The following is a 27,487-nucleotide window of genomic DNA, read 5'->3' as shown; positions in this document are numbered from 1 at the left end:
TTCACTACTTACACTGTTGCTCATCGTCAGTACGGTGATGTCACCTTCCATGTTCCATTCCTATTGTCCCTATACAGTCCCAATACTTTTTTGTCCCTGTATAGTTCCATCCCTGTTAAAATTCCCCCTGTTAAATTCCCATTGTCCCTGAATCGTCCCAGGGGGTCTGTAATGTATTTTCCCATTGTCTGTGAATCGTCCCCTTCACTACTGATATGAAAGCATGAGTATTCTGACTCATGTTTCCACTGTGAACATGCGCACAGCATGTTGTGGCTGAAAAGCAATGAAATGCGCAATATGCATCACCAACCTCAACAATTATCTCTCAAGATTTTTCTTTTCCATTTGTTAGAATAATAGCAATGAATACAAGCCAACAGATGTCTACCGTACACCAAATACTTTACCAAACAAAGAAGATCACGATGGGTTTAGAACTTCCATTAATTGTATGTGTGTTTAATCAGGCTATCTACGCAAAGACAGCATAAAGTGTGTGGACGAATCAATGGGATGGTTGCCGAGAATTCAACCAACAACGTTCTGGATAATCAATAAAACAATCATGGGGTGACTCTCCAACCCCCCACCCCCCCCAAAAAAAACAACCCATTCATGAAGGTCCCCTCTGATTTTCGTGGAAACGATTTCATCCCTTGATGGAAGAATGCCATGCTGATCAATTACTAAAACTGCAGGAGATGATTGTTTAAGTCAGTAGATAACCAGACCACCAGTCTTTCCCTCAAGTCTTGCATAATGTGTCTTGTTCGATAAATATCATTTCCTGTTATGAACTGGAAAAAGGCCCCTAGAATTTTTTGGCTATTCTATAGATCCTGCTGGATTTACATTTAACTTCCAGACATGCGAACCGTCCCATTCATCTCTACGCCATACGCTTGCTGACTCCAAGTCGGAAAAACAAAACAAATCAGTTGGTATTCCTGAGACAGTAGTAGCACACGATAGCATTACAAATATTTAAATTCGGTAATATATTATCGCAAAAGAAATAATATTAGTTCAATGCGTTTGTTATTTAATTTCATGATGAGACATTTCATCTTTGCTGGAACGAACTAGCTACTGGGCACATCTTGACTTGAGATTTACATACTATATTTAATTACAAATTCGTATGAAATGTTAAAATATATTTTAAATCTTGTCTTACTCTTCATTCTAAAGCTATAGCTAGTGTATGTGTGTGTGTGTGTGTATGTGTGTGTGATTTTAATTTTTAACATAGCTTTAACAATTTTTCAGTCATATTGCTACGATGTCTGCAGTGTGACAGTTTATAGTGATGTCTAGCAGACATGTGGCATGATATCCTACCCAGTCACATTATCCTGACACCGGGACGACCAGTCCTAACACTAACCTCATAATGCTGAGCGCCAAGCGAGGCAGCTGTTAGTACAATTTGTGTGAGTCTTTGGTATGACTCGGCCGGGGATCAAACCCACGACCTCCCGCATCGAGGCGTACGCTCTAACCACTAGGCCACCGGAGCGGTATATATAGGTAGTGTATATGGTCTTATACTATTTATGTGATTTAGTTCGGAAGGCTTTTAATTTTGCCATTTATAGTTTAAGTAGCAACAATGTTAGGGTTAGATCAAATATTCCTGTCAGAATCACAACATGAATAAAACAGGATGTCAAGCAAACATCGGAATACACAGACCGAAGTAGGTGCAAGGATTGTAATCACCTTACATCTGAATTTGCTGATAGTGATAATGATGACTTAATTGAAGCATCAAGAACTCGAACCCAAAAAATTCTTCGTATGTAGCATTCATCATTCTGGGAGAAAAGATACAATTAACAATGTTCTTGCGAAACGCGTATTTGAACCTAATTACATAAGAGTTATGAAAAGCAAATAAATGTTTTAAAAAAATCAAATCTATGGAGATGTTTAGAAAATTCAGTTTGGCTTAAAGCGGTTTGTTGCAAATAGTTGGTTCACATATAAGTAACGGGAGAATGACGGTTATTATAGGGAAGGGAAGAATCAGTTAAAAAAGCACTCATGCCAATTCCATGTTATCTATCCGTTTGGTTTAATCTTTATAACATTAGCATATATTTTGGATTAACCTAATTATTCTTTCTTGGATAGCCACAATCATTATGTCAAATGCGTTTTGTTTTAGTCAGGTATTATATAAACATGTTATTGATATATCTGGTAATTTCTTAGCATGAGTTAATTTAGAAACAGCTTAGGTTCTTCCACTCATTTAATGTTAACTATTTGTCTACTGCCATTATCGATGTGGGTTGGCTATTACGTAAAATCTTTCGAAATGGACGTGTGGCCATCTTCGGGGGGGGGGGGGGGAGGTGGGATCTAAGAGAGCGGTATATGAGAGAAGGTGGTTAAAGAGGGTGTGTGTGAGAGAGGCATTTGTGTGTGCGGGAGTGAGGCGTCAGTATACAGAGAGAGAGTGGGTGTGAGAGAGAGGGGGATGTGACAGTGTGTGTGTGAGAGAGAGAGACAGACAGAGGGAGAAACAAAGAGAGGAGTACGAGTGAGAGAGGGGAGTGTATGTGTGACAGAGATTATGTGTGTGCGTGCGAGAAGTAGATGGGTGAAATATAGAGTTAGAGGGATGAGAGAGTCAGAGGAATGAGAGATGAAGGTGGGTTTGAGATAGAGAGGTGGTGAGAGAGATAGAGAACTGTGAGGGAAAGAGAATGACATAGAAAACGAATCGGTTAGGCAGAGAAAAGGGGGTGAGAAAGAGAGAAGGTGAGAGAGATATGCGTTAAGATAGTGGATAAGAGAAAGGGGTTGGGAAAGCAAGATACAGGGGTATGTAGAGCAAAATAGAGTGGCTACAACGAGAGATAGAGAGGGGGAGGGAGAGATAGACAGAGAGAGAAAAGAGATAAACGAAGAGAGGAAGAGACGGACGATGGAGACGAGAGATACGTGAGAGAGAGCGAGAGAGCTTAATATTAATAGGGTGAAGGATCATTTTTTATTCTCTAATACCCAAAGGACATATGTGTGTGCAGATTTGAGCCAAATCATATTCCATGTAGACACGTTCTTGATTCCTCATCCATCTTACTTTTGATACGAATTTCTATTCAGTCTTCAAAACCTGCCAAATGTTAATCTTAAAGGAAAAAAGTGGCCCTAATTTTCGCTGTCTGATATTTGCATGTGAAACGGTGAACAAGTGTTGAACTCGCCATCGGCAGTCTGAATGGGACAATGACCTGAAACCGGATGTTACTTATAGGCCAGTTCAATCTGGATTTTAAGAAGACGGTCTATAGTATTCTTGATTGTAGAGAGTTTACATAGTTTTTTGCGAGGAAGTGATTAAGTGGAAATATTTATCAACCACATGATATAATGTACCAAGATGTTAACACTGGCCTGTAAAGGAAGTGTATGTGTGTGTGTGTGTAATTTATGTTTTTAACGTAGCTTTAACAATTTTAGTCATATCGCTACAACGTCTGCTGTGTGGCAGTTTATAGTGATGTCTAGCATTGGGGCATCATGTCACAGACATGTAACATTATCCTGACATAATGCCGACTAGTCCTAATACCAATCGTTTAATGCTGAGCCACCGGAGCGGTCACGTATAAAATAAATAATCTGTCTTATATTTGCAATAAAACATCTAAACCAAAATTTATAGAATTAATTACAAATAAAAAACTCAGAACAGTTTGCTAGGTGGTTGATGAAAAGACATGTAATCTTTATTAGAAATGTTGTGCATTTTCTTTCAAGCTATCCTTTGTAGATTTTAATGATCTGATTTTGATTGATATCTGAATCCTAAGAATGAAGTTGACACAGTTGTTTTCCTTTTTTGCATCGTGTGCACGATATCGATGAGTCAAGTTTGCTTCTAGGTTTTAATAATATTGTTGAAATAAGTTTGTTTAAATATTTGTAATGGTATACATAGATGTCCGACGATTTCTCTTACAATATCAACGAACTGAAACTCGTTCTAGGATCGCATAAATACTTTGCCTGGAACAGACACCCCCGTGTACCCAAATAACATCAAACTTGTCATAGTGTCTCTAATTAAAATTCTTCTTTTAAAACGTTTAGCAAAATTATTACTTCACTGCACACGTTACATGACTTTATTTAGTCTGTTGAGAAAGTATTACTTCACTGGTCCATTCTGCTCATTTTAAATAACTAAAGATTATTCAGAAAACTTTGGCTTGATTAGATAATTGTGCAACGGTTTCTAATATATGTTCACCACATTTATCCCGGATTAAATGATCCAGGATTGAAAGATAGTAGTAAAGTGGGGCACATTAGGGACAATGGGACTTAGCATTAAAAAGACCCCTGGGTCAGATTAGGGACAATGGAAATTTAACATGGAGAGAAATCGTGGGTCACTTTAGGGACAATGGGAATTTAACATAGAGTTTGGGTCTGTCTAGGGACAAGGGAAATTAACATGGGGAATAGAGTTTGGGCTTTTGGGATTTTTTTTAAAAATTTTTTTAAATTTAAATTTAAATTTAAAAAAAGGGGTAGGCAATGGAAAGGCTATCTCTTTTCGAGAAATATGGCTGGCCCTGAAAAGGGCCTTTGGGTTTATGTTAATGTATTCATTAACATAAAGGGTACCGCATTGGTCTTCTTCTTGTCCTAAGGCTGCGTTTCACTGTAGGACCGTAAATCAGGACTCTTTTGAGGCATCCTTGTCTTTCTACGTAGATCCTACGTATCCACAGACTGGTGTTTGTCCTGTGGACAACGGTCCACTTGGATCGGACATACATGGGTATGTCCGTCCGGAACATCATGGAAGACACAAGCGTAGAAGATTGCACATCGGTCCACATCTTGAAGCGACGAGAACAAGTGAATCAATGCGCTGAACTGCGCTTATTTATAGGTAGAGGCAGGATTGAAACGGATTGAGTTCATTCACCAATCCAAACACGCGTTACAAAATTCAGTCAGCCCGCATCCAATCCGAAGAGAGTAGTCTGTGACGTCAGTTGGTCTATATAGATTCGCTAGCGCTTGTGTGCAGTCAATCTATGCGACAGTGATTCAACATGACGGAAACTCAGAAAACGATCCATTGGTGTGCACCAGCAGGGGAGACTGCCCAAGGGAACCCGGACTTACTTTCAGAAGAGGTACATTGGGATTTTGTGGATTTTCTTACCTCGCAAGAATTTGTTCCGGAACCTTCGTTACATTCTTCATTACCGCAAGTGGAGAATTTTAGACAGAGACAGAAAGAAGAATTGGAGAAATTTATGCAACGACAAAAGGAAGCGGAACAAGCTTTTCTCCTACAGCAACAGCAACAGCAACAAGAAGAGGTAAGAAAAAAACAACAGCAACAACAGCAAGAAGAAGTAGCAGCAAAGAAACAAGAGGGTGAAAATCAAACGGCTACGGTACTGTTGGACATTTTAGCGGAGTTAAGAAGTCTGAAACAAATGTATCAGACTTCTTTATCACGACCGAAGAGAATACGACCTTCCCGAGCTAAACACGCCAACCCTGTGACTAAGCCTGTCGTACCACCCTTAGTGATTTCAATCCAATCATCAGAAGTAGGCCTTGGCCGTGGCAAAGGCTTAAGGCAGTTAAAGTTGATTGGTTAAACTCACCCCTACACCAAAATAAAAAGGCCCTTTTCAGGGCCACCCACATTTCTCGAAAAGAAATACAATTTCAATTTGCCAATAACTCAAAAATAAACCCCACCCATTTTACCCTTATAGTACGTGTCTGTGTATGAGTGCGTGAGTGTAGCTTCTTATTTTCAAATCAAAACTCAAAGACACTTACCTTATATCATTCATGTATTCTATTATCCACTTTTTACAATCCAATTCACAATTCACCACACAACACTTTAATTAAAAGTTCATTGACTTCTTCTTTCTCCTTGTTTAGTCTCTCTGTTTTTTGAATTTCTTCACTGTTTTTTCCTCATTTTCTTCCCTTCTTCTTTTCTTCTCATGTTTCTTTGCTTCTTTTAAATAGAATTGTCTTCTTTCTTCCTCTTCTTCCTCTGAAGAATCCCTCTCTTCTTTCGAAGAATCCCTCTCTTCTTCCGAAGAATCCCTCTCTTCTTCTGAAGAATCCTTCTTTTCTTCTGACTCCTCTTGTTTCTTTTTTGGGCAATCTGGAGACCAATGTCCTTTTTCTTTACAATAATAACAGGTATCTTGACTTTTGTCTTTTTTAGCCCCTGTTTTTGTTCTTTTTTGACGGTCTGGACACTCTGAAGACCAATGCCCTTTCTTCTGACAGATATAGCAAGTATCCTGACTCTTATCTCGAAAGGAAGGAGAGTAGTCCGTCGGCTGGTCTGAAGAGAATTTTCTAATGACCCCTCGCAAAGATCTGACGAAACGTTCCATCTGGGTAGTCTCTTCCATCGTTCTCCTCGGTTTGAGAGTGAAATGAATAGTGAAAGGACAAGACACACCCTTTTTATATACGCTGGTCTGCCATGACTATAAATTAGTCTATGGTGTTTGAACTTGAGTCATTTGACGTTTTGCACTCAAGATGAAACGATCCTATTCATTCGAGAAGAAAGAAGAAGAAGACAGTAAGAGGCAGAAACGTGATCTATCGCCTCGTACCAGGGCTGAAATCTTGGCACAAATTCATGCCAGTGATTTTGAAGAGGACATGAGTGAACCAGAATCCGAATCCTCTAAACCAAGTTCACCACCCTTAGTCAACCCTGAAAAGTACTATTCCACTCGAGAGACGGAAAAGCGCTCCTCTAGAAAATTTAGAACCACGGCTTACACCTACACGGTGAAGTTTAAAGATTTCAAGGCCGACGTACCATTGGAGAAAGCAGAAGGGTTTATCACCGAGATGTGGGATTCTTTGCTCACCGCACTCAAGCGACAATGTCAACCCAAAGAAGACGATCGCTTGACACTATCCATAGATCACGACGGTTTGAAATCCCCTGTTTGGATCGAGTTTAGCAGACCCGCAGAACTAACCCCTTCCAAAGTCATGGACAAGATTCAACACGTACAACAATCTAATGACCAGTTTGACATCACCGATGGTAAAGCCACACTGAAAATGGCTCACGTCTCTCTTCCTCAAGGGACAGGACGCAAAAAGGTCCTACTGGTGAACGACCTTCGCAACACCAAAAAGAGTCTCGTCCGAATTAACAACCCTCAAGACGAGATGTGCTTAGCCCGTGCCATCGTGGTGGGACGAACCTATGCCAACAAGAACGACACGGTAGAATGGAAAAGAACCTGGGAGAACATTCGAAAATCGAACCGAACCAAACAACGAAACGAAGCAGAACTCCTGTTGCAACAAGCTGGCCTGTCCAAAGACACACCCTGTGGCATTCCTGAGATGCAAAAATTGCAAGATGCCCTAGCTCCACGCTACACCTTGAAAGTGCACCCTCAAGAAATGCGCGGGCCTCTGTTGTTTCGAGGCCAACATTTTAAGGACGGAAAATACATTCATGTTTATCATCACGATGACCATTTCGATACCATTACCAGTATCACTGGATTCCTGGGATATGTTTATTATTGTGAGAAATGTGACTATGGTTATAACAATCGAGAGCAACACAAGAATTGTGGAATGAAATGCTCAGGATGTTTGGCCTCTCCACCCTGTCTGAGCGAAGAACCAGTGCCTTGTTCGACTTGTCTGCGCACGTTTGTCAGCCCTACCTGTTACCAACAACATTTGAAAACACAAGGTTCACAGAAGAAATGTGCTTGTCAACTCCTGAGATTGTGCCCTACCTGTGGACAAGGCATACTTACCAATAATGCCAAGGCACACGTATGTCGAGGAAAGAAAAAATGTCACATTTGTCACCACATCGTGGACTTGGAACACCAATGCTACGTGCAAAAATACCAACCCCCACCAGAAAAAGAGGACGGTCACAAGAAGAAAGGCAATTTCATCTTTTTCGATTTCGAATGCATGCAAGAGACCGGCATTCACATTCCTAATTTCTGCGTGGCTCATCGAGCGTGCGAGAAGTGCATTCAAGAACCTATCTTCAGTCATTGCCCTCACTGTAGCAAGATTCCTGGAGGGCGTGAAAAAATCTTTCGGGGACCGAACACGTTAGCCGATTTTGCCCAATGGGTTTTAGACCCCATCGACAAGACGTGGAGCCAAGAGGACATCGAACGTTACGGAGATTGTCATCGTCATGCCACGGTGATGGCTCACAATTTCTCCGGATACGATGGACAGTTTCTTTTGAGATACTGTACGGAACAAGGCACCGAGCGTCCTAAAGTCACTTTGAACGGAGCCAAAATCATTTTCATGCAAGTGGGACAAGTGCAGTTTAAAGATTCGATGAGTTACTTGGCCATGCCTTTGAGTCGAATGCCTAAAACGTTTGGAATGACAGAAATGGCTAAAGGGTACTTTCCTCACTTTTTCAATACGGAAGCCAATCAACATGCCGTTCTACCCCATTTACCTGAGGCTCACTATTACGACCCCGACAACATGCGTACCGAACAACGAGAAGCTTTCTACGCTTGGTACCAAGCTCACGCCTCGGACCCTTTCGACTTTCAGGAAGAAATGCTAAAGTATTGTCGTTCCGACGTGGACATTTTACGGCGTTGCTGTGGAAAATTTCATGGAACACGGAGGGGTCGATCCTTTGAAAGAAGCTTGCACCATTGCCAAAGCGTATTCCTTAGTATACCGCCAACGATTCATGCCGGAAAACACCGTGGCTGTCATCAGTCCTCAAACGACCCACTATGTCAAGCGTCAATACTCGGTCAGAGCCCTACGTTGGTTACATTACTTGTGCGACAAAGAAGATAAATGGATTCAGCATGCCCGCAACGGAGGAGGCGAAAAGACCATCGGAACGTATTCGGTCGATGGCTGGGACTTAGAAAACCCCAAGATCGTGTACGAGTTTAACGGTTGCTTATTTCACGGATGTCCCGTCTGCTACCCTGACCGTGACACTAAAAATCAGTTTTTACAACGGACCATGGAAGACCTGTACCAGGACACTTGTCAGCGACGCCTAAAGTTAGAACAGGAAGGATACCAAGTGGTGGAAATGTGGGAACACGAGTACGATCACCGTATGAAAACCGATCCCGAGTTTAAACGCCTCGTGGAAAGTTACCAGTTCATGGACCCGCTGAACCCGAGGGATAGTTTGTACGGAGGAAGGACCAATGCCACCTGTTTGCTGTACCAAGCCGACGAAGAGAAAGGAGAAGAAATCAAATACTTGGACGTGTGTTCGTTGTATCCCTACGTGTGCAAATATTGTCGCTTTCCTGTAGGGCACCCGCAATTGCTGACGGAACACATCGACCTGAAAAACATTCGACAATACGAAGGCTTGATCAAGTGCAAAGTTTTGCCTCCCACGAACCTGTACCATCCCGTCTTACCTCACCATTGTCAAGGCAAACTGATGTTTCCCTTGTGCCGTACTTGTGCCGAAACGTGCAACCAAGATCAGCCTTGTCATCACAGCCAGGAAGAACGGGCCTTGACGGGAACCTGGGTCAGCGTAGAATTGTTCAAATTTCTGGACATGGGATACCAACTGTTAGAAGTGTACGAAATTTGCCACTTTGCCAAGACACAACAGTACCACAAGGGTGACCCTACTCAGAAAGGCATTTTCGCCGACTACGTGGATGCCTTTTTGAAACTGAAGCAAGAAGCCAGCGGCTATCCTTCCTGGTGTCACACTCCCGAAGACCAAATACAATTCAAAGAGAAATACTATGCACAAGAAGGCATCTCTTTAGACCACATCGAGAAAAACGAAGGCAGGCGATCGTTTGCCAAAGTGATGTTAAATTGCTTGTGGGGTAAAATGGCACAACGACCGTGTTTACCCAAGACGGAATATTTGACAGAACCTTCCCGCTACTTCCAGATGATTCACGACAAAACCAAATACATGAAACACGTGGACGTCGTTCGAGATGATTTGATCTTGGTCAATTACGAAGAAGATCTGGACTTTGTACAAGACGACCCTTTTGGAAATGTCATCATTGCGGCTTACGTGACAGCCCATGCTCGCTTAAAATTGTACGAAGCTTTAGAACTGTTAGGGGAACGCGTCCTGTACTTTGACATGGACAGTTGCATTTACATCCTCCACCCGATGCAACATCACCCTGACATCGAAGGAGACCGTTTAGGAGCCTGGACAGACGAGCATCCCGACGACAAGATTCTAAGTTTCGTCAGTGGTGGCCCCAAAAATTACGGCTACGAATACCGGGACAAACAAGGAGAAGTGCACACGACGTGCAAAGTGAAAGGACTGACTCTGAATCATCGTACCAGTCGAGTGGTCAACTTTGGGGTATTGAAAGAAGCCTTGCAATCGGGAGAGGATGGAAACTTTAAAGTGACCACCTATCAACCGAACAAGATTGTACGTTTACCCACTCACCACATCGTCAGTCGACCCTTGGAAAAAGTCTATCAAATCGTGTACCAGAAGCGAGTGAGACTTCCCAATCACTTTACGTTGCCGTACGGTCACGTCGGTATTGGTCTGTATATGAAAAGGAACCCTAGGCAAGATCGATAGTTCATTGTTCATTGAAGTAACTTACCATGTCGTTGACGAAGAAGAAACCAGATTGGTTAGGAGTCAAATGTTGGACATCACCGAGACCAGGGTTTTGAGGCTTGGACACAAGAGGTGGCCCAGTATGCACGAGAGTTATTCAAGGAAAAAAGTTACTTTTCAACCTGTGTTAGTGACGGTGCCAGAAGAACCCGTCACCCAGGACAGGACTGTCGTGGACAGGCCTGAAAGACTCTTTCGGGAGGACACTTGTGTGACCTTACCCCTACTATAGAACTGGTTAGAACTTTACCCAAAACATGTGGTTGTTGTACAGACACTTGTTTTTATTCCACGTTCATGGTTATCATGTGCCTTTTATTCTTGTACTTAAGCCTTTGGCTTTGATGTATTTTTGTCTTTCGTATTCATGTTTGAAAAAAACATTCAATAAACGTGTTCTGAAAAAGTATATAAACTCTTGTCTTGTTTGTTTTTCGTGTCACAAGTGACATTCCTCACACCATGGCTACTTCTGCTGTCTCTGCTCCCTCTTCCTCTACTGTCAAAGTCATCGACGAACACTTAGATCGTGCCAGTTGGGAGGCTTTGTATCTTCGCCATCCCTTTAACATGCTCATTGCTGGACCTAGCGGTTCAGGCAAAACCGAATTCGTCAAACGTTTGATCGAACATAAACATCATTTGATCGATCGGCCCCCTCAACGGATCGTGTGGTGTTACAAAGAGTGGCAATCGGCGTACAACCTCTTGCAAGAAAGTCAAGGCGATTCCATCGTGTTTGTGGAAGGCATTCCTAAAGAAGACGACGGCATCGTCTCTGACTCCCGTCAAACCCATTTAGTCATTTTCGACGACATGTTAGGGGAAGACGAAGAAGAAATTAAATTGTGGTTCACGCGCAAAGGGCATCACCGTAATGCCAGTGTCGTTTACATCACCCAAAATTTGTTTCAACAAAGTAAAGCCCATCGCACCATCAGTCTCAATGCGCATTACGTGGTCTTGTTTAAAAGCCCTCGAGATAAATCGCAAGTGCAAGTCTTAGCCAAACAGTTAGGAACGCTTTGGCTGACTCAGGCGTACGACGATGCCACTCAAACGCCACACGCCTATTTACTCGTCGATTTGAAGCCTACGACTCCCGAGGATTTGCGATTTCGTACCCACTTGTTTCACCACTGGTGCCAAGACGGACGGCCTGTCCTATACACGTCACCGTCCTCCACTTCATTTCACTCCCTATAAAAAAAATCTATAAAAACCTCAGACCTTTTTTCGTCTGTCTCACACAGTGTGAACATGACGTCCCTTCAGTCGCATCTTCCCGTCAAATTGATTCGTGCCTTGTATGGCATCAGTCGAGAAAAAAATCCACAAACACGAGATCGTGTCTTAGAAGCTAGTCTCAAAGAAGTCTTACGATGGTTCACGGTGACGGCACGTCAATTACTCCAAGGAATCATTCAGATTCCTCATCAAACCAAACGCTTTTTCGATCGAAACAAAGTCGCTTTGGTCCAACTGGCCGATCCCCGCATCGACACTCAAACCAAAAAACAAATCATTTTGAAACCTGGAGGGAGCGGTACTCTAGGAGGGGTCATCATTCGCTCACTCTTAAGATGGGATCCTAATGCCCCCAAAGTTATCCCCAAGACAAAAGTCCAACGAAGCCCCAAGAAGAAAAAGACCAGGTCCCCAAGGAGAACTTCTCCAGTGACAGGACCCTCCTCTTACCAGACACCACCCCGGAAAAAGAAAAGAAGCCCCCAGAAAAAGAAACAGAAAAAAAGTCCCCAGAAAAAGAAAAGTCCACAGAAGAAAACTAGTCGCAAGAGAGGCACTTCGGTTAGGACGCAACCTTACACTCGTAAACCACGACCTGCCACGGCAGTGACTGTGTCTCCGGCATCCCCACGTTTGTCCACTTCTCCGTTGATGACACCAGGAACTGAAGAGTACTTGGATACGTTGATCACGCCAAGAACTTCTCCGTTGATGACCCCCAAAAGAACTTCCCCAGTGGCAGGACCCTCCAATTTAGTGGCAATGGCTGCTGCTCACAAAGTACCTTCTCCCAAAATCAAAGTCCAAGAAAGATCGGGCATGTTACAAAGTTTACTGGATTTGTCCAAGCAAGAACTGGCTCGATTTAGTCCGTTACGTACCCCTGCACGACGTGTCATGCCTGTCCTCAAACTGATACGACGTAAAGACAATCAGTGGCGACGCGTTCCAGTATAAAAAAGGCCTGTGACCAAGTAGGGGTATCAGTGAACTTGTAAAAGATGTCACCTCCAAGAAGCCACAAAAGAAAGAGACAAAGGCAGACGCGTCATCCGACAAAGCGCTTAGCCAAGCATCGACATTACCCTAAGAAAAGACACAGTCGTTCCAAGAAAAAGAGGCGTCAACAAAGGGGAGGATTCCTTGGCGATTTTGGGAAAAACATTGTCACCTTTATGACAAAGCTATAGTCCCAAAAAAAAGATAAAAGGGTGTGCGTTAAGTCATCGACGTTAGTGTCTGTTTGGTGAATGTCCCGGAACCCACAAGCAAAGATGTCACCCTCCAGAAAACCCCAAGGAAAGAAAAGGAAAGGACTGCCACCACGTTTAGCCAAACATGGGGACATGTTATCTGTCCTGTCCAAAGCTTCTCCACCCCTACGAAAAAAACTCATTCAAACGGCCTCCAAAGAGGTCATCGATACCGTGTGGGAATGTTGTTTGAACGTTTTGAAAGGTACGATCCCTTTGTCCAAACACCAGAAACAATGCTTAGGCAAACATCGTCACGTTCTTCGGAAAATGGTTCAAAAGAAAATTCCCATTCGTCAAAAAAAGAAGATGTTGGTCCAACGTGGAGGCATTTTGCCTCTCTTGTTAGGCCCCATACTGAAAGGAGTCTTGGGAACCATGTTGGGAGGACTGGTGGAAGCAAGATAAAATGGCCTTCGGAAGTCCCAAGATCTCAGAATTAACCCCTGACAACCCCATGGAAGGACGAAAACTAGCTTCAGTGCCTTACAAACGATGGATGGAATACCATCGGTGGCAAGAACAACGCACCCCGCATTTACCTCCCAATCCCCATTTGAGCGAGATGTTCCAGTTACAACACGAATTGCAGTCCTTGATGGATCGCCAAGATTTGTCCGAAACAGAAAAATCGCAAAAGTACGGTCAACTCTTGCAACGATTGCAACTCTTTCACCAGAAAGCTTTAGACGAAACAGCTCTACCCACTCTGAAAGATTTAAGACCTTGATGAAAAGTCCAGCACCATCACCAGTACCAGTACCAGTACCGCCAGTACCAGTGACCAAGACAGAAAAAGGAAAAGAAGGAGAAGAAGAAGAAGGGTTTCAAACTCCACCCGAAAAAGTACGCAAGTTAACAACACCACCTACCTCCAGAATTGGATGGATTAAAAAGATGATGGCCACCCCTTCTTCATCACAAGAGAAAAAGAAAGTGAAGACAGAAGTGAAGACAGAAGTGAAACAAGAACCGCTATCCCCCGCTCAGACATCCTCCTCCTCCTCTTCAACACCTATTGCCGGTCGCACACGCAAAGCATTGCAATCCAAGAAAATACCCCAAGAGAAAAAGAGTAGCCTCTTCCAAGAGTGGGTACCTTATTAACACACAAACACAAAAAATGGAAAAAGTCTTAGCCAGCATTTACTACGATCCCTCGCATCCTGCAGGTTACGCAGGAGTTCAAAAATTGTATCGTGCTGCCAAAACTCGACTGAAAAGTCTCCGTTTACCTCAAGTGCAACGATGGTTACAAGAACAAGCTACCTACACTTTGCACAAACCCATTCGACGCAAGTTTGCCAGAAGTCGCACCCGAGTGGAAGGCATCGATCATCAATGGCAAGCCGATTTAGCCGATGTCTCTCATTTGACCAGCTACAATCGTGGCTACAAATATTTGTTTTGTGTCATCAACGTCTTTTCCAAATTTGCCTGGGTCGTGCCCTTGACTTCCAAATCGAGCAGCGAGTTAGTGCGAGCCCTGCTACGGGTGTTGAAACAAAGCGGTCGTCACCCTCTTCGATGGCAAACGGACAAAGGCACCGAATTTCTGAACCAAGCTTTCCAAAAAGAATTAAAGAAACGTGACATTCATTTTTTTACCACTGAGAATCCCGAAACGAAAGCCAGCATCGTGGAACGTTTTCAACGCACTTTGAAAGAACGCATGTGGAAATATGTTACGCATCACCACACTCTGAAGTACATCGACATCTTACCGCACCTGGTGCAAGCTTACAACCAATCTTACCATCGAAGCATCGGACGTGCCCCGCAAGACGTGACTCCCGACAACGAAGTGCTGGTGTTTGAGCGCCTGTTTGGTACGTCCCCGACGAGGGCTGTCCCCAAGAAAAGTGGAGAGTTGGCCGTAGGAGATTGGGTGCGCATTGGCAAAACCAAACGCACTTTTGACAAAGGTTACTTACCTAACTGGACGACCGAATTGTTTCGCGTCACTGGACGAGTGCATGGCCGTCATCCTGCCGTCTATAAATTGGAAGACATGAACGGAGAAGTGCTCAAAGGAACGTTTTATTTGCCCGAGTTACAACGTGTCACCAAAAAAGAAGACGACGTGTACGACATCGAAAGCATTCTCGAACGCAGAACCCGTAAAGTGGGCAAACGATGTGTCAAAGAAGTCAAAGTACGTTGGAAAGGATATCCACCCAGTTTTGATTCTTGGATCGACGCTTCGCAAGTCATCGACTATAAAAGGAAGTGACCATCATGCCCTTTCACACAGCAGACGCAGCTACGTCGACCACTCCTCCTTCACCTAGTTCTTCTGTGCAAGATTTACAAAAACAACCCTTGTGGGTGTGGTGTGGAGAACGTGTGCCTAAAACGCAAATCGTCTTTTTCTGCCAAATCTTCGTGGTGTATTGTGTCATCGGGGCAGCCATTGCCAATTTGAGTTTGCAACAAGGAGACAAACAATTGTGGACCATTTTATTGAGCAGTTGCATCGGTTACCTGCTTCCTAATCCCTCCCTGAAATTCACCTCGAACGGGAACCCCGGGAACCTTGTGTCCAGTGCCAGTGCCAGTCACCACTTCAATCACAACCAGAACCCCATTTTGGGCGGAGACACGCCTCTGACGTCCACTAACCCCTCGGACAGCCACAGAACTCTGGAATTATGAGTCACCAAAACCAATTTTACTTAACTTTACCCAGTGACAGTTCCATGGAGGTGTTTCCCAAGAACACGTTGTGCTGTTACACGGCCAAATTACCTCAAGCCATCCCCTTAGATCACGAAGCCCATTGGGAAGTGGCTTTAGTAGAAATGATTCACCCGACCCAAGTCCTCAATTTCCTTCCCAATCAAAATTTTTTTGATGTGGAAGTTCATGACGAGCAAATGCAACAGTGGATGGATAGCAATGTCAAATATGACAAGAAAACCCGTACACAAAAGTACACCACCTATCACTTGTTCATTCCCCCAGGCTATTATTTTAGTGGTCAACATTTGGTCAGCACCATAACCTCCAGGTTTAATGTCGTGTTTCTGAAAGCTTTGGAGCATGTTAACAAAAGTGTCACCATGGAGTACCACAAAGCAGCTCGTCGCTTCTTGATGAAATTTGAACGAAGTAAAATCATGTCCATTTTATTTTGTCCTGAATTGTTTGACATGTTGGGCGGAGACATGGACATGAGAAAGACCATGCTCAAGAAAAACGAATTACCCATCGTTTACGACAACGAGTCTTTTAGCAAGTTATTTCGTGCCCCGGTAGAACTGAACCAAGGACTGAATTTGATGTTTGTGTATTCCGATGTGGTGGAGTACAACGTGGTGGGACACACCTCCGTACCGTTACTGCGTGTCATTCCTTTCAAAGTGGATTCTGCCACAGATGCTGACGAGGAAGGTGGAAACTCTTACCACGTCCACCGCGAATTTGTCCATCCTCACTATTTGCCTGTCAGTAAGTCGTATTTGGACACGGTCAACATTGCTATAAAAGGAGATCTGGGACAAAATATTCCATTCACCAAAGGAAAAGTCACGGTGAAACTCCATTTTCGAAAACGGTTCTGTCACGACTCTTAAGTCATGTATCCAGTGTACCGAGGGGTTGCTCGACAGCGAGGACACGGCTTAGGAGATATGTTAAAATCGGCCTTTCGTTCGGTGGCCCCGGTGTTGAAACCGATGGTGACACGCGGATTGCACGCCTTGAAAGATGCGGCACTGACGCAAGGCAAAGAATTTCTCCAAAATGTCATCATCGACAAACAAAACCCTAAAGAAGCCTTCATGAGGGCAGGCAAAAATGTCTTGCTGCAAACGGGCAAAGACATTTTAGGCCAACGAGAAACACCTATAAATGCCCTGCACGCTACCGAGTCAGGCATTCAGCAAGGACAAGGCAGAAAGAGACGACGAAGAAAACACCCTTTCACCAGACTTCAAGCGAGAAGGGCCAAGAAAAGAAGAACCGTTCGAGACTTAGACATTTTCGATTATTGAGAAAAGAGACAAAAAAATGATGCACCGAGAATCTTGCGCTTGTTCCAAGACGGAACTGGATCTGTTTGCCATGCCCACCACCATGATGACCATGCAAGAATCCCAGTGGGTGGAATTTCACCCCGTCTCCTCACTAACCGATTCCGCTCCCATCGAGTTTGAAATCAAAGGACAGCCCGAAGATTACATCGATCTGAATAGCAGTTACTTGTACCTGAAAGTCAAAATTCTAGATAAGACTGGAGGTGCTATAGACGATGAAGCAGTAGCTCCCGTGAACAATTTCATGCATTCCTTGTTCAATGGAGTGGACTTGTACTTGAATAACAAACTGGTCAGTAGCAGCATGGATACTTACCCTTATCGTGCCTACCTGGAAAATCTCTTGACGTACGGAATAGATGCCAAGAACACTCATCTCAATGCCTGTGTGGTATGGGAAGCTGATGAACCTACCAAGTTTGAAATATTGGAAACTGATGAAAAGAAAAACAACAATGATGGATTTGTAGAACGAAGAAAGAGAATCACGGGAGCCGACACAAGTTTAGAACTGATGGATCGTTTGCATTTGGACATGTGGTTGCAAGAAAAGTATTTGCTGAACGGGGTGGATGTCCGCCTGAGACTGAATCGTAGCAGTGCCGCTTTCCATTTGATGGCTGATAGTGACGGTTACAAAACCAAAATCCTAGAAGCCAGACTCTACGTACGCCGTGTGGAAGTGTTACCTAAAGTGGGAAACGACATCAGTCAGACGTTGAGCAGAACGACTGCCAAGTATCCCATACGACGCGTGGAAGTGAAAACCTTCACCATTCCCAAGGGACAGCGATCCATGATCGAAGATCATCTGTTCCAAGGACAGTTACCCAAAAGTTTGATCGTTGGTATCGTCGAGAATACAGCCTTCAACGGAGCTGCCGAAAAAAATCCTTTCTACTTTCAACACTTTGGCGTGTCCAAAATCGAAGTCAGTCGCGATGGCAAGACCTTGTGTACCCGACCTTTCGAACCTTAATTTAAAAAAGATGAATTACTTGAGATCGTACTTGTCCCTGTACGAAGCCACCGGACAGTTAGGGACCAACACCAGTCACGGCATTACGTACGAGGATTACGCAGGAGGCTATGCTTTGTGGGCTTTCGATTTCACTCCAGACCAAGGCAGCGACGAGGGACATTTCCACCCTATAAAATCCGGCCAGATTCGTGTGGAAATTCAGTTTAAAGACCGAGACCCTGATGAAACGGTGAACGTCATGCTGTATGCAGAATTCGATAATACCATAGAAATCAACAGTTTGAGAGAAGTCATCCTAGATTACTAGAAACCATGGAAGACTGTTATCCCTCTTTACCTAGTGGAGAAACTTTTAGTGTTGGATTATTGTTAAAAAATGTTAGAGTTGTAGTTGTTTAGTGTTAAGTGATTTTTGAATAAAACATGTTGTGTTTTGAAAAAATTGTTTGATGTTATATTGTTGGATTATTGTTAAAAATGTTAGAGTTGTTGTTTAGTGTTAAGTGATTTTTGAATAAAAAATGTTGTGTTTTGAAAAAAATGCCTTTGTCTTTTGTTTAGCTATAAGAATGTTGGATTGATGCTCTTTCATTTCTTACTATCCCTCTCATGACACTCACTAAACGTTGCGACTCAAAAACCGTGTGGGGATGTTTTCCTTCACGTCCGCGCTTTGACTTTAAGAACCGGGTTGTTTCCAGTCTAACCATCCATTGTCGACTCATCCTCCTAAGAAGATGTGCTCCAAACTAGCTAAACTCAACGAAGCCTACGTGAATTTGCATAAGGTCAGACACAGTCTGATACCGAAGCCAGAAGAAATAGAGAATGTGAGAATGTTAAAAATCACTGAAGACCTGATAGAAGAGCTCTTCAGAGAAGAAATGAACAGGGAAAAAGAAGAATGGACAGAGAAGTACAGACTTCAGAGACAGCAGCAACAACAACAACAAGAGCAGCAGCAGCAACCTGAAGCTGACAGAGGCTTTGTCGATTGTCGTATCGACACCAAAGAGTTCTTCTTCTCTTTCCGAAGAAGCAGACCTATCGCCAGAAAGTCTATCCTCAGAGGACATCGCATTCTTAGAAACTAAAAAGAATGCCATAGCAAACAAAAAAAACCAGTCCTTTTCAGGGCTACCCAATACTCTAGAAAAGAAATAACAATCGATTTGCCAATGTGTGTAGGTAGAGTAGTGTGAAAATAAACACTAACTCTTTTTTAAAAAAATGTGAGGGTATGTGTTTGTGTGTTTGTGTTTGTAAGTGGTTAAGTAAGTTGGTATGGATAGTAGATTAAAATGATGTCTTTTTTGGTGTTTGAGGTGTATATTTGGAGTTAGATTGGATTGCTTTGCGTATGTGGATAGTCTATTGAAGTGATTTATAAAAAATTTTAAAATAGTGATGGGTAGCATAAAAAAGTGAGTGAGTGTTTCTTTTAGGTCGGCGCGTTGTTTGATGGTCATGATCTAGGTAAGATCAATTTTATGTTTTTTAGGGGATGTTTTCTTTCACGTCCGCGCTTTCACTATAAATTGAAACTCGTTCGGCAGTCCAGCTACCCTTGTTGATTGATCAACACCAAAAATGTACACGAGACTGGAGAAACTGTTGGAACTTCATGTGCATCTGGAATATGCCAGGCGCATATTAAATGAACTGGCCGCGGAAGCCATTGTGGAGGAGGGAAGGATAAGAGAGGAGGAGGAAAGAAGAAACAAAGAAGAGGAGGAGAGAAGATATAAAGAGGAAGAGGAAAGAAGATACAAAGAGGAGGAGAGAAGATACAAAGAAGAGGAGGAGGAGGAAAAGGAGAGAAGAAGAAGAAATTTCAGAATCCCAGAGAGCGAAAATTGGGATTCTGAAGCGACATATCCTGCCTCTGCTCTCTCCCCCAAAAAGGTAAAAAGTAACTGGGGGACAAGATGTGTATGTGGCGCCAGGCCTGGAAGGTGCCACCATTAACCAGGTGTCCATGAAGTTCAAAAAAAACCCCAGCCCTTTTCAGGGCTACCCAATACTCTAGAAAAGAGATAACGATCGATTTGCCAATGTGTGTAGGTAGAGTAGTGTGATTATAAACACTAACTCTTTTTTAAGATAGTGTGAGGGCATGTGTTTGTGTATTGGTGCTTGTAAGAGCTAAGGCATGTTTGTGGGAATAGTAGATTATGGGTTTCTTTATTGTTTCTTAGCGTAGGTGAAGAGTATAGTTAGGGTTCTGTAAGCGCTCACGTATGATTGTGTGGATAGTAGATTATGGATTTTGTTTATTGTTTCTTAGCGTATGTGGAGAGTATAGTTAGGGTTTTGTAAGCGCTCACGTACGATTGTGTGGATAGTAGATTATGGATTTTGTTTATTGTTTCTTAGCGTATGTGGAGAGTATAGTTGGGGTTTTGCAAGCGCTCACGTACGATTGTGTGGATAGTAGATTATGGATTTTGTTTATTGTTTCTTAGCGTATGTGGAGAGTATAGTTGGGGTTTTGTAAGCGCTCACGTACGATTGTGTGGATAGTAGATTATGGATTTTGTTTTAATGATTTGCGTGTGTAAATAGTAGATTTGGGGTTTGTTTATTGTTGCTTCACTTATGTGGATAGTATATTATATGAAATGAGAAAAGTAGGGATGTTTTCTTTCACGTCTGCACGATGTTAGGTCATGATCTAGGTAATATCAATTTTATGTTTTAGGGGGATGTTTTCCATCACGTCCGCGCTTTCACTATAAGACCCACAAAGTTTGATGTTGGAACCATTCTAAGGAATAACTGAGACAAAAATGACTCAAGTATCAGTTCTATTTAATTTATTGAGAGACATCTATTTCTGGATAATGGATGTAGAATATGTTTTAGGAAGAATAGAAGAGGAATGGAGACATGGAGATATGAAAGACTTTGTAACGAGTCAAGTTCAAGGCCTAAAGACAGCAAGAGATATCATAGCAGGGATGATTGAAGAAGAAGTCAGTAAGTCAAGAGGCTTCATTAACCCACCTTACTTCAGAGTGGGAAGTTTGAAGGAAGCACTGGATCATGTCATCCAAGTCCGGTGCTTCCTAGAAAAAATATTGTACTGGACAGAGTGGAGAAATGTAAAATGGGGATTGGAAAAGGTGAAGAAAGGGGAAGATCTGATGAGATAAGTAATGGAGGAAGAAGTAGAGAAGATTAAAGTGAAATGGAGGGAAGAAAGAAAAGATGTGGAAAGCAAAAAGAAACAGACAGAGTTTGAGAGGATGAATGAGAATTGGATCAAAGTCCAGGAAAAGTTTAGAGCCTTGGGCCATCCAGACTGGATGCCAGAGGAGAAAAAGAAGAAGAAAGGAATAATGGAAAAAGTGAGGACTTGGTGGAAGAAGTTAAGGAGTTAGAAGAAGAAGAAGAAGAAACCCAAAGGCCCTTTTCAGGGCCAGCCATATTTCTCGAAAAGAGATAGCCTTTCCATTGCCTACCCCTTTTTTTTAAATTTAAATTTAAATTTAAATTTAAATTTAAAAATATTTAAAAAAAAAATCCCAAAAGCCCAAACTCTATTCCCCATGTTAATTTCCCTTGTCCCTAGACAGACCCAAACTCTATGTTAAATTCCCATTGTCCCTAAAGTGACCCACGATTTCTCTCCATGTTAAATTTCCATTGTCCCTAATCTGACCCAGGGGTCTTTTTAATGCTAAGTCCCATTGTCCCTAATGTGCCCCACTTTACTACTAAAGATGTTCCCATACAAACACTACAGGCCTATTTGCTTCAGCCATCAACGATATATTTACACCATCAGTTGTATGCTAGTATCGTTTTAAAAACAATAGACTCATTTTGTGGACAGTTAACAGGAACATAAATGCATAATCTACATACTTGCTGATTCATCTCGGTACCTAAATGTAACTTTTTCGATACTTTAAGTGATTCATATTGGGCTTATGAATAGTTAGTCACCTAGGATTTCATTCGGAAAATCGATTGAAAATGGGGACGATAATATTATATATTCTACTGATCCTGAGTTGCCAGCCGATGATGCAGATCGCATTTGCCATCTCCAGTACTGAAAATGAGTGCAAAAAACATTCAGTGAGACTTCAAGATGAAACATCTGCATATCACAATGTGACTCTGTGTTCAGGCAATACGCTGTGTCAAAGCATCCTTATGAATGACATAACGAATGAGCTGAAAAACATGTACGCAGAGAAGAACAAAAGTGAAGTTGATACTGATGAGCTAAATAAAGCATTGTCCAAGAAAGTTGAAACCTTGGAAAGGAACATAGACGACATAATGGTTAGATTATCATCTCTCAAGTTGTCAAGAATTGGTAAGCATGAATTTATAATGCTAATATACTAACCAAGAAAAGGTTGGCAAAAGACATAATGTTTACACTCGCATAAAAGTCAGGTTAAACTGCAAACACCATAGACCCTGGTCTGCCGCCTCAGAATGCGCCGACGGATCAGGGTTGATGTTTCCTCTGTGAATCCTCAAATACGTATAAATCAAATTTGCTGGCGGATTATTCGACAGCAAACTTGGGACTAGGTCGTTTGGAGTTGGATCTGACATGTACGCAAATCTATATGGTACGTGTACGTATTTTTCACACGAGTATATACGGTACTTATAAATGTCTAACATAATACTTAATAGCTACTATTATTTAGCTAAAACCCATGAATGTGTCTTACATAATGACCAACGGCTTATGGCAATTGCTGCTTTTATTAAGCACGAATGTTTTCAAACTGTGAACTATTTGCTACCATAATCCGGTCATATAATTAGTTATTACATTTGTAGCCTATCTTGTGCTGAAAAATGGCGTTAAACCCTATAACAACAACAACAACAACAACAATTGTAATGTGGTTAGCCAATTGCAAACCTGAAACATTAATTGTGACATTTATCTTATCTGAATGATGAATGTTTCTTACAGACAGGAGTTCTTGTCATTAGTGACTGGTGAATTTCTCTTACAGACAGCGGCAGTTGTCGTTAGTGACTGATTAAGTTCTCTTACAGACAGCTGTATTTGTTTTTAGTGACTGGTGAATTTCTCTTACAGACATCGGTATTTGTCGTTAGTGACTGATGAATTTCTCTTGCAGAGAGCGGAACTTGTCGTTAGTGATTCACGAATTTCTCTTGCAGACAGCGGTATTTGTCGTTAGTGACTGCTGAATTTCTCTTACAGGGAGTGATATTTTTGTTTTCACTGACTCATGAATTTCTTTTGCAGGCAACGGTACTTGTCGTTAATGATTTATGACATTTTCTTACAAGGAGCGATAATTGTCTTCACTGACTGATGATTATTTCTTACTAGCAGTGATATTTGTCTTCATTGATGATTATTTCTTACTAGCAGTGATATTTGTCTTCACTGACTGATGATTATTTCTTACTAGCAGTGATATTTGTCTTCACAGACTGATGATTATTTCTTACTAGCAGTGATATTTGTCTTCATTGACTAATGAATTTCGCTTATACGCAGAGATATTTATCTTCACTTTTGATGATGAATTTCTTTTTACAGGCAATGCTTCTTGTCCCAAGGGATACACGCATTACAAGCAAGACAAGTTTTGCTTTAAGTTCTACACAGAGTGTAAACCATGGCTTGAGGCAAGACGAACCTGTCAAAAAGACGGCGGGGACTTGATAAGTCTGAAGGAAAGCAACTTCAATATTTTCAAGCACTTTGCACAAATGCAAGAAGGTACTCTCGATACATTACTTAATCTGGCCTATTTGCCTAAAAATCATCCAAAGGTGCTATCTAATACACCTTTTCATTTTATGAAGACGGATTTAAAATGAGATTTGACTTACTACGCGACTGCATTTACGGTGATCAGAATAAATTCGCTTTAAATGTGTTTTAAGAAGAAACAGCAACACCAACACTCCCACGTGTTTTAATGTGTTAGTTTTAGGTGATTTCTTTGGGACAGAACAAAGACATATTAAAACATTCACTTTGTTTGCAGCTTCTTTCTTTACCATTTTCATTCGCTGCATATTTTAATTGTTTCGTTTTCATTTTCATTTACAGAGGTAAATAGTATTGGATTTGTGTTGGCTACCAGCTGCAGAACTGCACGTGTGCAATAAAAGGAAATGTCCTGGAAAAATACTATTTAATCTAAGGTTATACAAGCCATTGTTATATGAACTTTTGTCCAGACTGTAGGGGGAATGAGTCAAAATAGTACTAAACAGGGATATGTATTTTAAACAAATACTTGTGCTTTCATATTATGTACATCTATAACAAGGATCCCCGAAAGAGTGTGACATTCAGACTCAACCAATATTTTTAACGCACGTCATTTAGTGCAGTATTAGATGGAACAGAGTCACTGCACTTAGCTAGGCACTTTTGGCATTGGCCCAAAATATTCTTGCCAATGAATTTCGTTCATTTACGAACCTTACCTCAAATTGGGTGCATTTATGTATATCAGCTATTCCGTTACTGACGTACAAATACTGGCCATGACGTCTTTTTTATCTCTCGAATACATTTTTCTGTACAGTTTTATGATTTATTAAAGATGTTTTCTGCCTTTTCAGGTAAGTGCGCCGAGGCTCACGTGTGGGTGGGCACAACAGACATGTTTTTGGAAGAAGGAGAATGGTACTGGCTGAATGGTGAAAGAGTCAGTTACACTTTCTGGATTAGTGGTCAACCCTCAAAAGGAAACGACCATTGTGGTATATTAAGATCTGAATTTCAATATAACTTGAACGACCGAAACTGTGCTTACAAAAACAGCTTTTTTTGCCAAATTATTCATAAAACCTAATCATTGTCCTCTGTCGAATGAAAACATTCTCTATTAAGATATATGTGGATGAAATAAAATGCATAGAAGCTTGTCATCATGTTAAAAAAAAGTGTCCTGTTGTCATTAAGATGATTTGTTGTTTTGTTGGTTTTTGGGCGTGAGCGGTTGGAGCCAGGTTTTCAAAATTGCAATATTCTGTTTCAAACTAATTTCGACTTTTATCACACTATGTGTGACCGATGTATATTGTTTGTACGCCAAGTTACTATACTGGTCAAATAGCTGTCATATATTTTAGTTACAACTGAAACCTCATTCTGCTCTTAATGTTCATCTTTGTGTCAAGTGGAGTCCGTACAATTATATATTCAGCTGGATCTCTCCTCCGTATAAACAGACGTTCCTGCATTAAACTAGTGTTACGCTTGTTAACATAGGCAATGACCGTGAGATAAATGGTTTGCAAATACTACACAGTTCGGTTAGATAAACATCCGCAAACACATCCTCAATCAAGACACACTTTGTAATAAAATAAACACTTTCTTTTCAATGAGATTTATATACAGTCGTAACATCAAGAGTCTGTCTGTTTACTTTCCTCTTGTGCTGAACTATAGGACCTATCTATAAATTACACATCTAAACGCTAGGTTGGGAATGACATTTATTCTTGCTCTTTCTAAGGCACATGTTAAAATTGTAAATGTACTCAAAAACCTTAACATCTTTTGCTTGATATATGTGGTTTTGCATAATTTTACAGTCCATATAGAAAAAGGGATGAGAGTTAACATTTCCATCCTCAAACGAAATGGATAACCCTAAAGTGGGTTTATTGAAAACTTAACTTTCAGAAAATTATACGGCATTTTCAAGTCCTGAAATCTCGAAAGAGCAGAAATGTTAAAATAAATGCAGTACTTTGGGTCTAGCTATCTGGCTTTTCAAACATATTGCTAAGTCTGTTTACAATTTGATCCCTGGTTCGTTGAATGTTTTAAACACATATGGCTGTGTCTTCCACTCTTAACAAATGGTGCCCGACAATTACCGTAATTAATGTGTAGAATATAAAGTTTCTAGTGTCATATGTAAGTGATTTCCATAAAAGCGCTTTAACAGTCAATATGGTAGAATGACTTCTGAAAACTATGTTCTCCTAACCCAAGATAACCACCAACTTTTCTGCATTTATAAAACACGGCAAAATAGTCTTTACATCGTTCAATGTATATATATATATATGAATGATTTCAGTGATTACCATGCAGACAATATATATGGTATACCAATGTGAGACAAAAGAGAGCCATGCTTGTTTAAAGATGTGAAGTGTACTTTTTCCCCGTCGATGAATGTTTTGGGTTAAGACCTAAACTTTACTCATTTAGGACAGACAAGGAAGAAACGAAAGTTTTCAAGTAGATACAACATCAATGAATGAGACGATCTTACAATTCAGTGTTTAAATCAATTAACACACTCTTAAATATCCAAATAGCAATTATATTCGTTTACACATGCACGAATGTGAAAACACATGAGATTGCATTATCTGCTTTGATGACAAATATCTTATATCTGAACTCCTACATTTGCCAAACAAATGGTGGCGAGTTGTAAACTTGTGGCAGGATCCCCATTTTTTAAAATACTTTTTTGCATTTTTATGTTCAAACTTTCTTTTAAGCTCGCTTATCCAAAATGTTTTACATATTTTTTATCCCCGTCCTATTAATGGACATACAGTTGTCTTTCTTTCTGTGTGTCCCGGCTGCCAAACAGGAAGTAGTTCATGCAAGCACGAATGTGAAAACGTATGAGAATGCATCGTCTGCTTTGATGATAACTGTCGTATATATAAACAACCACATTTGCCAAGCAAAAGATCGCGAGTTGGAAACTAGCCGTGGCATCTCAATTGTTTTTATTAATACTTTTTTCTTCATTTTTATGTTCAAACTCTCTCATAATCTCGCTCATCCGAATGTGTTTTAGGTTGTTTGTTTTTACATTTTTTTATTCCCGTCCTCGGACGGGCAATAAAATTACCCGCATTATTGTTTCTTTCTGTGTGTCCCGGCTGTCAGACAAGATGTTGCGAGTTCGATATTTGCGGTGGCATGAAACATTTCTGTTTTATCTTTTTGTATTTTTATGTTCAAACGTTCTTTAAACTCGCTCACACCATTGTTTTAATTTCTTTCTTTCCCCGTGTTAGAACGGGCAATCACACCTAGTTATAACAGAAATACCTTATCTCGTGTCAGAATGTCATGCACTTTCCTACTTCGTCGAGATACATATATCAGACGCAGAAATATTGATTTATGTTTACGTACGTTACTCACAGAGAGGCGAACAACGTACGTGTCATAATTGGCATTATTTGAGATTGGTCGATGCAGATGATCATTTATCTAATTGCTCTAAATTGCAATCTATTATTGAGATTCCAAACTAATCCAGAAAGCAGAATTTGACAATCAACCAGT

General features: G+C 41.4%; 1 protein-coding gene across 2 annotated transcripts in view; it reads left to right on the top strand.

Annotated features, from left to right (window-relative positions):
* The window catches only part of LOC149798421 (galactose-specific lectin nattectin-like), a 79,813-nt gene extending 54,735 nt beyond the window's left edge, over positions 1-25,078 (top strand). The window contains exons 1-3 of one of the 2 annotated variants that reach the window (XM_089960598.1): positions 22,033-22,510; positions 23,735-23,917; positions 24,775-25,077. In XM_089960598.1, the coding sequence (XP_089816724.1) occupies positions 22,162-22,510; positions 23,735-23,917; positions 24,775-25,007 (765 nt within the window). In that variant the 5' untranslated portion in view covers positions 22,033-22,161 and the 3' untranslated portion in view covers positions 25,008-25,077. Of the gene's footprint in view, positions 1-22,032; positions 22,511-23,734; positions 23,918-24,774 lie in introns of those variants that run through there. The other variant, XM_089960599.1, reaches the window with a different exon arrangement.
* The last annotated feature ends 2,409 nt before the right edge of the window (positions 25,079-27,487 follow it).

The sequence above is a fragment of the Sinohyriopsis cumingii genome, chromosome 6 (assembly GCF_028554795.1).
Source record: "Sinohyriopsis cumingii isolate HCF-2022 chromosome 6, ASM2855479v2, whole genome shotgun sequence".
Classification (NCBI taxonomy): Eukaryota; Metazoa; Mollusca; class Bivalvia; order Unionida; family Unionidae; genus Sinohyriopsis; species Sinohyriopsis cumingii.
This window is presented reverse-complemented; position numbering and strand designations above follow the sequence as displayed.